Below are 15,234 nucleotides of genomic sequence, written 5' to 3'. Positions count from 1 at the left end.
AGTTATATTATATATGGAGATAAATTAAACTGTTTAGATCAATAATTTAGATTTTTAAAAGTAAAAAACAAAATTGATAATATTGATGTGCTATGCAAAATAGTACCTCAAGTGTATGAAAAAAAATTGGGTGAAATGTGTGTTTGTGGGGTAGCTGTACCTGAGTTATGCGTCACAGAAACAAACAGTTTTGTCATTATCATTCAAGTCAGATTGAATGGACAAGAGAAAAAGACCAAAACCTTTTCCCGATGGAGCACCATTTCCCCTATTGTAGGTAGTGATGCAAATGGGCCGAGCCCACAATTTGTAGGCCGCGGCCCGCAGCACATCACAACATCTGAAAAAAAAAGTACATGACAAGTTCCTTGATGTGGCATGTGTCCGTGATGAGAACTATGAAGCGGGTCATGGCCCTCAAAAGCATGGTGACAAATGAATTATTTGGTCACACTCTGAAATAACTGACAAATGAATTATTTGGTCACACTCTGAAATAACTGGTCACATATTCTTACGTAACATGTAATTGCGTCACATACATTATTAATAACAACATAATAGAAATTACAACATTATTATTTTTATTTAATAAACAGTTAATGACGGACATAACTAGTATAACATGCACTACCATGGTCGTTTCTTCAATCAATTATTTGGACAAAAAGAAAGAAGAAAAACAATAATTTAAACTGAAATATGTTGCCATCTTTATTGCAAGTAGCATATCACAACACTAGTTCACCATTAAGTGCCAATAATGATGACAAACAAAGAAAATCTTTTGAAAGAAACAAAACAGACACCTTACAACCATGGTGCAGATTTATCTTTCTTGAGAGGCATTTTGAAAGGCTGGAAACCGTAATGGTACCAAAAGAGAAGAAGCACCCACTTCACCCACCCCTCTTCCACTCCTTGATTGAAATGACTGGCGACTTCAACTGCAGCACTGTGATTGTATTATATATAAATTATAACAACCATACACTGTGTAAGTTTAAATGACAAAGCATTATGTTCCCGGTCATGCGGCAGATCAATGTAATAGAGAGAGAGAGAGAGAGAGAGAGAGAGAGAGGGGGTGGGTCCAAGAAGGGTAAAATAAAGTTGTGAACACTATGGGAGGAGCCAATGACTACTGACGAGGCAGGAAATGCATGAATTTCAAACTAGTCTTGAGGATTGGGGTGTTCCTCCGTCTTCTCCCTTTTAATTTTTGTGGGTTACAACATGATAAGTCTTGATGGCTGATATTTTTTGTTAGTGTGCTGTTATTCATGCATTTTTTTTTTGTTGTTGATTGTGAATTGTGAATTGTGAATTGATTTGATGAATGTCATAACTAGATTCTTCGTGGCAATTCTATTTACCACCGATTACTTTGGTTTGTTTAGTTGAACCGAATCAAACTGAAATTTAATTCAGTTCAGTTTAATCGGTTGATAATTTTAATTTAATCGGTTCGATTCTATTTTTGAAAACCGAAAAAAAATTTAGTTGACCTAAAAAATATTTTTAAGATATATATAAATTCCGAGAGCTAGATAATTTTTGAAAAGGGAAACAAATATAAATGTTATTGTTCGTGACAGTCCGTCTGGTCAATATAATCGATGGATGATATATATATATATATATATACAATCATACACTATGTCTAGATATATAAATAATTTGCTTCAAAAACCTCAGAGAACAAAAATTGTTCGCTTACCTTGTTTCTCACACTTTCGTAATTGCCATCAGCTGCAATTTCAGTACAAAACATACACATCCACTTAATTATAAAATGCCGTAAAAAATAGTTTCAACTTCGTATTATTAGTGTCTTATATTCAGATGCAACGCCAAACTTTCATATAAAGATCAATTACATAAAATTGTATGTCAATTTTACACTACTCACAGCATTTTAATAGCATTTTAAGTATAAAAATTTTCAAAAATAAATGGGAGCCAATCGACTCCGTTCCTTTTAAGTGGCTCCGCCACTGCTTACATAATGCATCAAGATCATTTCAAATTAAAAAGCAGCTAAATTTCACCATCCCAAAGTTCATCAAGGGTCTTGTAGGGCCCATTGCATGAAACAAACACTTCTGCTGGAGATCCCTTGCATTGTGATATTTGACCAATTTTGTTTCTTTCATCAGCAGTCAATTCCCAGTTTAATATGTCCAGATTCTGTTTCATCCTTTCTTCATTGAAGCTTTTTACCAGCACACAATCTCCTTGCTCAAATACCCATCTCAGACAAATCTGCATGGGACAATTGCATTATAAATTGGTTTAGTATAAATCTTTCGCCATTGTTATTGTTGTTGTTTTTTTTACCTGATGTTGATTTCACACATTATATATTGACTCAAGTTTCCCTGCATAATTGTTCTACCTCTTATTCTGAGATATACATTCTGAACTTCATTTTTTTTATGGCAACCATTATAGGGACAACCTAATAAGGTCCGATAATTTAATGTCCTTCGTCTAATCTAATAGTGGATCAGATAAGTCAGAATTTTAATTTAATTTTTAATTTCTACAGTAGATTTTTGTCATGTGAATTTTGAATCCATGGCCTCTCATTCGGAGGAGGACATTAATTGTCTTTGCTTCTAGACCAAAGACTCGTTCTTCGTTACAGGTCAGAATTATAGATTAAGAGCTATATTATTTACTAAGTAATTATAATGCAACTTCTTATGTACACATCTAATTCCAGATGTGTTTATATTTTTTTGAAATATATTTATACTTGGTGATAAAATCATATATATACCTTGCGTTACTGAAATAATCAATTCTGAAACCTATATTTTTACATATTTAACAAAATCTTTAACTGATTTTTCCTATGATCAATCAGAAAATGAAAGTAATACACACTTTGTATAAAAAAAACTGTTTTTATTAAGTATAAATTCTTTTGGAATGCAGAACATGATGCAGTAATAATTTTTCTTATTAATGCAATCGTGACTTAAAAAAGAAAAAAATGTATATATATTTTTCCTTTATTTTACTTTTTCAGAGCCTGATTTTTTTTTAAAGGAGCTTCGTTATTTCTTTTGAAATTTCCAATTTCCATGTTTTTTCTTTCTAATTATCTAAATAGCAGACCTTCAAAAAAGAAAATTATCTAAATAGCAATTGGATGCAGTTTGCCCTTATTGTAATGCTAATTAATGTCTATATATACCTGAGCCAAAGATTTACCCTTTGCTTGAGCAATCTCTTGCAACACCTTATTTGCCATGACCTGATCTGTACCCCATACTGTTCCTTTAGCACCCAAAGGAGAGTAAGCGCACACTTGAATTCCCTTATCTTTGCAAAACTCTCTTAGCTTCTTCTGTTGCCAAAGGGGGTTTACCTCCACCTTCACATAATTAATTAAAGGGCCGGATCGGAGTTGTTATATATCCATTAATACTTGAGAGAAATAAATCAAATTTTAGATATATATTGTATATAACCTGATTAACAGCTGGAGGGATTTTTGCGAAAGAGAGCAGAAACTCCAATTTCTTGCATGAGAAATTGCTTACACCAATTGATTTGGCAAGGCCTAGGCGGTAACACTCCTCCATTGCCTCCCAGACAGAGCGCATGTTGAATTCCATGATCTCGTCCTTTGAGAAAGGAAGTTCACGGCCTGGCTTTATGCTTACTGGCCAGTGTATTAGATATAGATCAACATACTCCATTTGGAGATTACTGAATCAAAAAAATATTGCATGTAGCGTTAAAAGATAATAGCCCAAACAAATTTTCCTTTATACATAAAACATATATTAATTATATATATGAGATAAAACATTTTTATATATTCAAGTAACTATGTCAGATGGGGAGGCATCGCTTCGGTTGAGAGGATTCTTGGCCTGGTAGCCCCTTCAGTCCAACGTCTAGCATCGCTTCGGTTGAAGATGATGATTTTGTTGACAGGGACTTGCTAGAATATTGAGAGGGCTATGTCATATTTCTTGTTTTGTAAGGATGTCATGTGCTTTTGTAGTTGTTATATACTATTGTTTGTAACTAAACCAGATGTATTACTGACTGAGAGATTGGTACCTGTTTTAGGTACTTGGTCTTTTTGATTTGTAATGGAAATTGGTGGTATAACCATTACTTTAAAATAAATAACAAATTGAAATAAATAAAAAATATACGTTTGACCAGTGGGACTATGTCAAGGGGCCAAAACGTCAGAAATAAAAGAAAGAACAAGGGAACTAATTTATGGTAGTAACGGAGTGCGAAAAAAAAAAAAATCATGCGTTTTAATGTTAATTTGTTGTATAAAATAAATATATTACTGTACAAAAATCATAGTTTTTTTATGGTATCTTCAACTATTTGCATGCTATTCTAATTCCGTTGAAAGAATATATATGCATGAATGCTTTAGATAATGCTATAGGTACTTTGTGTTTAAATTTACTGAAATTATTAATAAAAACAATCGACTCAGCACATTGTTTGAGTCGATAATCAATTAATAAAATCACATAATTAATTAATTAAGATACCAAACTCTTAATTTACCGAAGTGTTGTCTGGAGTGCACCTATGACTCGATCCGGATGCGCATCACCACACCAGAGTTTGGAGGTGATGAAGAGCTCACCACGGGACCTCACAAAACCCATTGAGATAGCCTTATCAATGGCCTCGCCAAGTGGCCTTTCAGATTGATAGATAGCCGCAGTGTCAAAATGGCGGTAGCCTACCTTGATTGCAGACAGTATGGCTTCTTGCAATATTGTTTCAGACGAGCCAAAGGGGTAAACGGCTGTACCCATGCCTATTAGCGGCATGGCCTTGATGCCGGAGGCTGTGTTTAGGTGCACTTCGGGGATGGTTTCCATTCTCTTTGAGGGGAATTAATTTTGGGGCTATGAATTGAGTAGGGATTGAGTGGATGTAATGTTTTATACATCTTTGATAGAACTTTGCATTTTGGTACCTTGATTTGGTAAATATTTGTAATAGTACTGTCAGTGTCATAAATCATAATCAAGGTCTTCATCTTCAATTTCATCCAGGCATATCTATAAAAAAAAATGACAAATAAATCTCTATATTTAAATAGTACTTGGAGGTAAAATTATATATATATATATATTTTTTATTTTTTTACTATTTATTAACATGGGTACAAAATTCAATGGTCCCAAAATAACAGTTTATTCTCATAGAACTACAAGTCAAATCAGCAAATCAAATTTTAGAAATGTGCTCCACAGAAAGCGAAGACAAGTAGCAAAATCACAAAAGCAAATTATGATGCGACATATAACAAACAACGCATCACACACTTGGCCAATAGATAACTTCCGTTTAGCTTGAACAAACCAATTTGGGATGATATTAAAACAAGCAACAAATATGATGATTCAAAAGACAAATTTGGGATTGCCATTCAAGAAAATAATTAATGTGCATATCAATTGTCAGATACTTCTTGTTTCCAAGTAAATGTATTATCCCTAATTTTTGTGGAATGCTTACAAAAAAAACAGAGTTTCAATCCTCACGCTAGGTCCATAGAAACATACACTAAATTTTGCCTTCCCTGCTGATTTCATTTAATACTTCCTTCGTTTGAAAAAATTCAGAGAAATTTTCACTGGTACTCTTTTCTTCAAAGAAAGACTTCATTATTACTTTATGAGATACTGAAGTACTAATAGTAATACAACAATTTGCAAACAGCTAGAGGAACATTAATATTCATATTTTGGTTACAACATTACTCCAATTTAATCAAAACAATTTTTATCTTAGGCACATAAATTATTACTTATTAACATCATTCCTTGTTAACTCTCTTAACTCCCAACACCAAGACCAACAATTTTTTATCTTTTAATTGTGCTCCAACAAATCAAAACCAAAAATAAAAGCAAACATGAACAAAAACAAAAATATATACAGCAGAAAGAACAACTAACAATTTTATTGGAAGTTCCATCTTAAGGCACAATCTTATAAGCCTTTAGCTTTTCAATCCAATTATTAAAGGAAGAAATGGTGTTTCTGAAACCGAGAAATCCGTGCTCCTTGCTCTTATTCATTGTATCAAGATGCTCGAATTCAAACCTGAGAGCCAAATCAACATACCGCCAATTCCCAACATCACTAAGCTTAGTCTGTGTAAGCCCCAATTCCTCCACCATCTCCTCCCACAACTCCTCCTTCCCTTTCATCACCTCCTCGACCTTAAACGGGGCCTCCTCACCTTCATATCCGACCCAATCAAGCCCGAAATGCTCAGCCAGCATCGGCCATAGCTGCTTCCACTTGAAAACATCTCCATTGCTGCAATTGAATGCCTCGTTCTTTGCAAACGGATCTACTGCAGCCCAAATCTGGTGCTCAGCAATCAAATCCGCATCAGATGCATCACAGAACCCGGACCATGCAACCCGACTCCCAGGAAACCTCAATTTAGTCCCTTCTTTACGACAAATTGCGGCATAGACACACAATGATCCAACTATATTCATCATACTTTTAGGAGAGAAACCAAAATTCATCGATGGCCGATGCACCGACCAGCTCACGGCCCCATTTCTCCTCCATGTCATAATAAAAATTGGGGGTGTTGAGCCGGGTCATATCCTCAGAAAATGGTGGGTCATGGGCCTGGATCCTGCCAAGGGTCTCGAATGGGCCGATATAGTGCTTGCAGCCGGTAAGCAAACAGATATGTTGCAAATTTGGGCAGGAAGGCTCTCTAAAATTTTTTAAAAATTCATATTTCTAAAATTAATTTTAGAGTTTTTTATTTAGCCAACGTGGTGTTTAAAATAATTTCTTGATAAAAAATTTTATTCAATATTTTTCAAATAAGAAACTCGAATACATCTTTAAAATTAAAATAGAAATTAATTACCAAGACAATTTAGCAATCCATAAAGTTTCCGAGATAAAGATACTAACTTAAATTTTGAGTTTAGAACCGGATAGTCTGATCAAAATCTGAGCTAATATAGCCCGAAATGGAATGCACCAGCACGTTTAATATTCGTGCCAGAACAGATACGATAATTTGGATCTAAAACTCACAATTTTTAATTACTTTGTGATATGAATTCCAACTTGCTGCAGCCTTGTAGCATTACACGCGTAGGAATCCGGATCCCCTCAAGTAACTCAATTTTTGAGTTTTGGATCAGGGCCGTTCGATTCAAATCCGTCGCTCGAGATGTGTGCGCTCTATTTTAGAATGGATTGTCGCGAATTCTAATCGGACAGTTCTGATCTAAAACTCAAAAATTGAGTTACTTCATTGGATCTGAATCTAACATGACACGGGTGGGATGGATATATTTTCATATATGTATCCATATACAATTAGTCTTATCCTTTTAAGTGTTAATAAGATTTAAAAAAAAAAAAAATTGATCCAATTAAAGTAAACTATTAGCTTAATTAAGTTAACTAAAAAATATAACATTTTTTTATCTATGTTTTCAAAGTTTGAACAGTCGATCCGAACCGTTTAACATAATCTTCATAATAAAATATTCTTGGAGATCAAATTTTATATTTTTTAGAATTTTTGTACTATTTTTTTACATAGGTACAATATTATTTTATCGGATGGTCCAGAATCTCCTTAAAACAATGATTTTGTACATATCTAAAAAAATAGCAAAAAATTCTAAAAAAATATAAAATTTGTTCTCCAAGAATATTTTATTATGAAGATCATAATGAGCAGTTCGGATCAAATGTTCGGATTTTGAAAACAGAAATAAAAGATGTGAAACATTTTAGATCACAAAATTATATTGTATTTGAACCCTCCTCTTGTTTCTAATAATGCAGCATATTCTTTCAAAATATTACTAATAAAATATGTTAGAGGACACGATAAATTATTAATTGAAGTTGCTAAATTCACCGGAACCAGAATGATTAAGAAAACGAAAGATATATAAATAAAGTTCATTGCATATTGCTAATGAGCACCTAAATTTTTAACGCAAATATTTATTAAATGAGATGTTCTAAATTATTCCTCTAATTTATATATCGTTGGTCAGTTTCAACGGTAAGTAAAAATATATGCTAGCTGTATTGCTTTATAAAAAGGAAAATAAATAATACATGCTTAATTATATATTTAAGTCAAGATCTCATGTTCAGTGAACATAGCTGGCATTAATGTTAAAAATGGTTTAGGGAAAATTAAATACCCCACATGAGTCATGAGCTAATTAAAGAATAATTAATATTAGAACCCAATATATATAATTCAGTTAAAAAGGAGGCTAATCCTTCAAAAAAAAAAAAAAAAAAAATTATTGGAATAAATGCATGTGCGCGCACCTGCCCTGACACTGTGACAAGATCAGTGCCCTTTTCGTTTACAAAAATTTACCAAATGAAGGGGACCAAAATGCAAATTTCTATGAAAGATGTATAAAACATTACAACCAGTACTCAGCCCCTGCATGCCATTCCCTCAAACAGATTGAATAATGGAAACCATCCCTGAAGTGCACCTAAACACACTCTCCGGCCCCAAGGCCATGCCGCTAATCGGCATGGGCACGGCCGTTTACCCCTTCACCTCGTCAGAAACAACGCAGGAAGCTATACTGTCTGCAATCAAGGTAGGCTACCGCCATTTTGACACTGCGGCTTTCTATCAGACTGAAAGGCCACTCGGCGAGGCCATTGCTAAGGCTATCTCAATGGGTCTTGTGAGGTCCCGTGGTGAGCTCTTCATCACCTCCAAGCTCTGGTGTAGTGATGCACATCCAGATCGAGTCATCGGTGCACTTCAGACAACACTTCGGTAAAGATCGAGTTTGGTATTTAATGCGATTGTTTTTCGCTTTTTTCTTTTTCTTTTTGATTATCGATTCAAAACATTAAAACTGCATACAATTTTTTTTTTTGATTCAGTAATCTCCAAATGGAGTATGTTGATCTATATCTAATACACTGGCCAATGAGCACAAAGCCAGGCCGGTGCGAGTTTCCTTTCCCGAAGGATGAGATCATGGAATTCGACATGCGCTCTGTCTGGGAGGCAATGGAGGAGTGTTACCGCCTCGGCCTTGCCAAATCAATTGGTGTAAGCAATTTCTCATGCAAGAAATTGGAGTTTCTGCTCTCTTTCGCAAAAATCCCTCCAGCTGTTAATCAGGTTATATACAATATGTATCTAAAATTTGATCTATTTCTCTCAAGTATTAATGGATATATAACAACTCCAATCCGGCCCTTTAATTAATTATGTGAAGGTGGAGGTAAACCCCCTCTGGCAACAGAAGAAGCTAAGAGAGTTTTGCAAAGATAAGGGAATTCAAGTGTGCGCTTACTCTCCTTTGGGTGCTAAAGGAACATTATGGGGTACAGATCAGGTCATGGCAAGTAAGGTGTTGCAAGAGATTGCTCAAGCAAAGGCTAAATCTTTGGCTCAGGTATAGACATTAGCATTACAAGGCAAACATCCAGTTGCTAAACTAATTTATACTAAACTAATTTATAATGCAATTGTCCCAGATTTGTCTGAGATGGGTATTTGAGCAAGGAGATTGTGTGCTGGTAAAAAGCTTCAACGAAGAAAGGATGAAACAGAATCTGGACATATTAAACTGGAAATTGACTGCTGATGAAAGGAAAAAAAATTGATCAAATATCACAATGCAAGGGATGTCCAGGAGAAGAGTTTGTTTCATGCAATGGACCCTACAAGACCCTTGATGAACTTTGGGATGGTGAAATTTAGCTGGCTTTTAATTTGAAATGATCTTGATGCATGATCTAAGCAGTGGCGGGGACACTTAAAAGGAACGGAGCCGAGTTTTGGCTCTCATTTGTTTTTGAAATGTTTAAAATTTTCACATGTAGACGCATCACTTGTAAGTTAGGTGGATTTTAACAGTTCGGATTCGTCATTTGAAACCAATTTGATTAGTTTTGGAGTTAAGCTCACCAAACACTTTGGTGAGCTTAAGAACTTCCTAGTTCGATCTACTCTTATATACTTAAAATGCTATGAGTAATGTAAAATTTATCCAATTCGTAGTAATACAATTTTATGTAAATGATCTTTATATGAAAGTTTGGCTTTGCTTCAACACTAATAATATGAAGTGGAAACTATTTATTACGGCATTTTATAATTAAGTTGATGTGTTGTTTTGTATTGAAATTGCAGTTGATGGCAATTACGAAAATGTGAGAAACAAGGTAAGCGAACATTTTTGTTCCATGAGGTTTTTGAAGCAAATTGTTTACATATCTAGACATATTGTATGATTGTGTATATATCTCATCCATCGACTATATTTTACAATATAAACATTCGAAATATCCTCCTTATGTGATATTTAAAATTGAACATCTAGTAATAAATTAATTATAAATGAGCCATTGTGACTAGCTAAATTATTTGAAAGAATAATTATCCACATTAAAAATCCAAGAGAAATATTTGCAAATAAAATTGAAGTTGTGTAAAATTTAAAGAAGAAAAGTTATTAATAATAACATAATAATTATCTTTTAGGGCCTGTTCGGCCGACAAATGGGAATGGGCGCGGGCACAGGATTTGAACTGAAAAACACTGTTCCCGTGGGAAAAAAAAAATTCAGTTGAACTGAATTTTTTTATTCCCACGTGAATAGTGATCTGGCTTCAACTGAATTTTTTTATTCCCACGGGAATAGTGATCTGGCCGAACAGGCCCTTAGATTTTAGGTCCTACCGGGATTCGAACCCAGGTCGCCAGATTCAAAGTCTGGAGTGCTAACCACTACACTATAGAGCTGTTGATTTCGTATGAACTTATTTATAATAAAAATGTTTATTTGAGCTTCCCTTATTACAACGTGCATGACAGGACTGCAAACGAATGGAACCTACTCCATTTTGAGTTTGGATTTGAATAAGATTTGAACCGAACTGATTTAATTTGTTTCAGAACGAACTAATTTTAAATTGAATTAATTATGAACTACAACTTTTTCTAATTGAAGTCAATTAAATTACGAACTATAATTTTTTTTTGACAGCCCTAGTTATATCCGTAGTCTATGCATTAGTTATATGGGCATATGATATTAGAAAATAATAGTGAAGAAATATGATGAAAATAAAAACAAATCATAAAAAAAAAAGATGCTAGTGTTGTAGCACTTTCGGGTTCGGATTCTATATTGAAGTTTTGTGAAAAAATTCGGCTATATATTTGCGAAAAGATTATCAGAATTTTGAAATTAATATTATCTGTATACTTTGTGCATTGACATTAATTTTTGTTCGAACTTTTTTTTTTTTTTTTTTGAGTAAAGGTCGAAAGTCAAGCCACTCAATTTTTGTAAAATTGACAAGAATTTTTTTTATTTGGATTTCGAACTTGCGATCTTATACACGGAGAATATTGACTTTGTCACTAGATCAAAAATTAGTTCTCTTGTTCAAATTATTTTCTATTATCTTTTATAGATCTGGGAAATCCAGCTAAGATGGAATCTTTTCTCTTGCATACAGTTAAGGCTGCAAACGAATCGAATCGAATCGAATCGAACTTACTCCAGTTTGTGTTTGGTTTGAATTAATTTCGAATTGATTTTTTTACGAATTCAATTTCAAATCTTTTATGAACTTTTTTATAACAAGGAAGAGTGATCGTAGTCTTCAAAAGCGAGAGATGAAAGTCATCTAAAGTTTAAGAACTGAGAGCGAGAGTTACGATTTACGATTTACGAGTTATGACTTATGGCTTGGCGGCCTTATGTTTTAACTTTTAAGTCATCAGCGAACATAAGTCATCATCGGAAATCAACAGTTCACGTTACTTTGAGATTCAAAGTAGAATAGTTCGCGAACCTATTTCGAATGAACCAGGTCCAGTTTAAATTTGGTTTGAATTAATTTCAAACTATTTTGAATCAAATTTTCTACGAACTCTTTCGAATCAAACTCGAATCGAATCACGAACTACGAACTTTTTGTGCAACCCTGCATACAGTAATTTTCCATGCAAAATAATATCCTAATTTGCTATCACAATGCAAATTAGTCATAAAAAGAATCCAACTTTTACTGCATTTTGAATCCAACTGCAAAGAGCTTGATGGGTATTTTCAGTAACGGATCCAAACTGAAGTATTGCATGTCTGTATTTGACCTGACAAATCCTAACACCACAGAATAATAAAAGGGTAAGTTTAGAAAAAGATTTATCACCTTTATTTTTATATGAGAACGTTGCCAATTCAAAATATTCTATTTGATGCTTCCTTCTCGGCACTTGCTAGCCACATATATAGTAAGGCTGAAGTCTTGGACATTTTCTACTAAACACGCCAGAGCGGTCAAGATCTACAAAAGACAACCTTTAGCATTGTTTTGGCTAACAATGACTTTGGATTTGATTTGAGTTTTGTGAAATTCTTAAATCTGTATACGTTGGACCTAAGCCACAATAAAATAGATATCTATGGCAATGTGCCAGATTCAATTGGCAGTGCTGACTTCTTGTCGCATCTCAAATCTCAATCTGTCATTCAATAGACTCTGTGGAGAGCTACCTAAGAGTAGTAATATGGGGCGATTCAATGCTGAAGATTTTGCGAACAATACGTCTTTGTGGGTATAATATATAGTTTACTAGTTCAGGTTGATTCAGGTTTCCTATCATTCCTAATCAGTAAAATTGATACAAGTTCTGACTTTTGCTATACCGCATGCAACACTGTCACTAGCCACATACGTTATAGTTTTATTTCGTGAAAATAAAAAATAAAAAAAAACTTTATGGTCTGATGTTTCTTGATTTGCTATCAGGTTTTAAGGGTATTTAATAATCAATTTATTTATGAGGTAAAGCAGTTGGTTCAGCAAATATATCTTCAAATTTATTCAACACCTATTGCAATTGAGACTCAATTACCTTGCTATATGTGGTCTTGTCAGTACCTTCAGAGTAGAAAAAGATCATATCCTTGCACATGTAATACCATCAAATCTCCTTCAAAATCATGCTTGTGCAACTGAAACTGTGAGCTTCACCCAGTATCAGCATACATTTTATTACTACATGCAATTCTAATAGTGAGAGGTATAGTTTTAGAAGTTTCAATTCATAAATTGTATATGAAAGCAGCATTATTTTAGTCGTTGCATGGCATGAGCATCCTCGTGTCTCTTACAGATTTTGTTTTTGTAAGTAGACTTTACGTGCTTAACTACATACACACAATCATTATCATGAGTACAACTAATTATCTTTAAAGTTTCGATAGCGGAATTAAAAAAAAAATCGTCAAAAGCAAATCAAAGATCTTAGAAATCAAAATCTCCACGTGTGAATCAATTAAATAGATTACATACCTTTATCCACAGTAATCTTTAGAACAACACTTGAATTGTTCTTCGCAAACCGTCAGAAGAACTGCAAAGCGATTTCTCTCATCTTTCTCTTTCTAAGCAATGATAACTTGTTCTTTATAAAATATTAATGAAGAGAGGATCAATCTTACTATTAGAATATGCATACTCATTGCCCGTCATTAAAGCAATATTTATAGGGGAGATGAATATGTCATAAGATGGATAGCGCAACGTATTTCAATCCTGTTCATTCGCACCTTTACAGTCAAAGGATGGAAAGGATGGGATGCTAATAGCGCACCTTCTAAATCATACTGGCAATATAATATATAGCGCACTTCTTTAATCAAATTATGTCAGGATGAATCTGTCCAATTAATTTGATAAAGGCACCCTTTAATTAAACAATGATATACACTGAATATAGCGCAGCCTTTTAATCAGAAACAATATGCACGCACCTTGATACGCAGCCTTTAATCTGATTTAATAGTAACGCATCCTTTAATATATATATGTTATTATCCCTTTAAACAATATCTGTTCATTTGGATAATATGCGCCTTTTAGAAGCTTAGTCAATGCACCCTTTAATTAGTCTATCTGCGCATCTATCAATATGGATCAGCCTGTATATTAATTAAGCCTATATGCATCACGCCTCATAATCAGGCCAATTAAATCAGGTTATTAAAACAGCCCATAAATTTTTTATTTTGGGCCACACAATCATATTTTCTTACAGTTTTTAGATGTTGCGAAATAATCTGATAGGCATGACATTGTACCAGCAATACAGTACTGTATGAAATGCTGTTTCTTTGTATTGGTAATTGTTTTTCCTAAATATGGAAGAGAAAAAATTAGATCCTTTATTTTCTAATTAGACATCAATGATTTGTTCTATTTTTATACATTGTAATTTCAGCTAAATAATACTTGCTAGATATTTTTAGTTTCCTCCTCGTGAATTTTGAGGTTTTGGAGGATAGTTTCTTTTCATTTTACAGTGGTTCATTGAAAAGACATTATTTTGAGGTTTTGGATATTTTTTTTTGAGGCTTTGTTCAAATTCTAAAATCCAGTACAAATCTTATTTCTTCCTTCTGATTTGGAAAAGGTGAGTTGATCTCTTTCACATCTTACTCCCTCTCGAGCTGTTGATAACTACCATCAGTTGTTTCTTCTAATATACTTTCAACTTGTAAAACCAGTTCTATGATTCTATCTTCAATTATTCATTATAATAACCAACTGGTAGGCATCTCCATTTACCAGTATATCAGCAAGTATGTGCATTACCCAAGCACCAGTGGTTAATTAGTACATGGCTGCTCATGAGTACTGAGAAGGTACCCGTCATGTACTGGTAACTACTAATTGATTAGTGCATGCATGCACCCTTGTCGGCCTAGTAATTAACCTAGTATCATACCCTACTGAACCTTAAAGAACTTAGAATTCTAGTTAAATAATGTATGGTTACACGCGGAGATTCTGATAGGATCTTAGACCTAAATAACGTACTTGAAACTTTGATTTATAATACTCAAATAATCTGGTTAAATATTTCAGAGGTGACAAATTGACGATGGCGAATTGGTCGGAGCTTCCCAATGATATTCTTGAGCACTTGACGCGCTTTTTGCCCCTGCCAGATTATCACAGGTTTGGCGGTGTTTGTCAGAATTGGTGGTCGATAGCCAAGGAAAAGCATCATCGTCCCGCTCATCAACTACCGTGGTTGGTATTACATAAGGTTGGTATGTCCGGAAGGCAAACCTTCTTCAACCTTTCAGAGAATAAACATTACTACATTAACCTTGATGAGTTACAAAGGCAATACCTATGTGGTTCTT

The 15,234-nt window shown here is 33.9% G+C and overlaps 2 protein-coding genes, 1 non-coding gene and 1 pseudogene across 4 annotated transcripts; 1 reads left to right on the top strand and 3 right to left on the bottom strand.

Moving 5' to 3' along the window:
• Positions 1-1,859: 1,859 nt before the first annotated feature.
• LOC144549567 (deoxymugineic acid synthase 1-B-like) lies at positions 1,860-4,944 on the bottom strand. Its single transcript, XM_078298341.1, has 4 exons — positions 4,558-4,944; positions 3,483-3,723; positions 3,206-3,385; positions 1,860-2,265 (listed from the first exon to the last, which is right to left on the bottom strand). The coding sequence occupies exons 1-4, from the start codon at positions 4,878-4,880 to the stop codon at positions 2,041-2,043; spliced, it is 969 nt and encodes a 322-aa protein (XP_078154467.1). The 5' UTR covers positions 4,881-4,944; the 3' UTR covers positions 1,860-2,040.
• On the bottom strand, positions 4,930-7,307 carry LOC144549602 (3-oxo-Delta(4,5)-steroid 5-beta-reductase pseudogene; annotated as a pseudogene). The gene is made up of 3 exons (XR_013509723.1): positions 7,303-7,307; positions 5,967-6,751; positions 4,930-5,063 (listed from the first exon to the last, which is right to left on the bottom strand). The product of XR_013509723.1 is annotated as a 3-oxo-Delta(4,5)-steroid 5-beta-reductase pseudogene (transcript).
• A 1,178-nt stretch (positions 7,308-8,485) lies between these two features.
• LOC144549569 (deoxymugineic acid synthase 1-B-like) lies at positions 8,486-9,831 on the top strand. The gene is given in 5 exon segments (XM_078298342.1): positions 8,486-8,824; positions 8,935-9,178; positions 9,276-9,455; positions 9,538-9,654; positions 9,656-9,831. Coding segments are annotated over 5 exon segments (969 nt in total). The 5' UTR covers positions 8,486-8,504; the 3' UTR covers positions 9,764-9,831.
• Positions 9,832-10,736: 905 nt separating this feature from the next.
• TRNAQ-UUG (transfer RNA glutamine (anticodon UUG)) lies at positions 10,737-10,807 on the bottom strand. Its single transcript has one exon. It is a non-coding gene; the product is annotated as a tRNA-Gln (tRNA).
• Between the last annotated feature and the right edge of the window lie 4,427 nt (positions 10,808-15,234).

Source organism: Carex rostrata, chromosome 35 (assembly GCF_964058835.1).
Source record: "Carex rostrata chromosome 35, lpCarRost1.2, whole genome shotgun sequence".
NCBI lineage: Eukaryota > Viridiplantae > Streptophyta > Magnoliopsida > Poales > Cyperaceae > Carex > Carex rostrata.
Note: the sequence above shows the minus strand (reverse complement) of the source record. Positions and strands in the feature narration are given on the sequence as shown.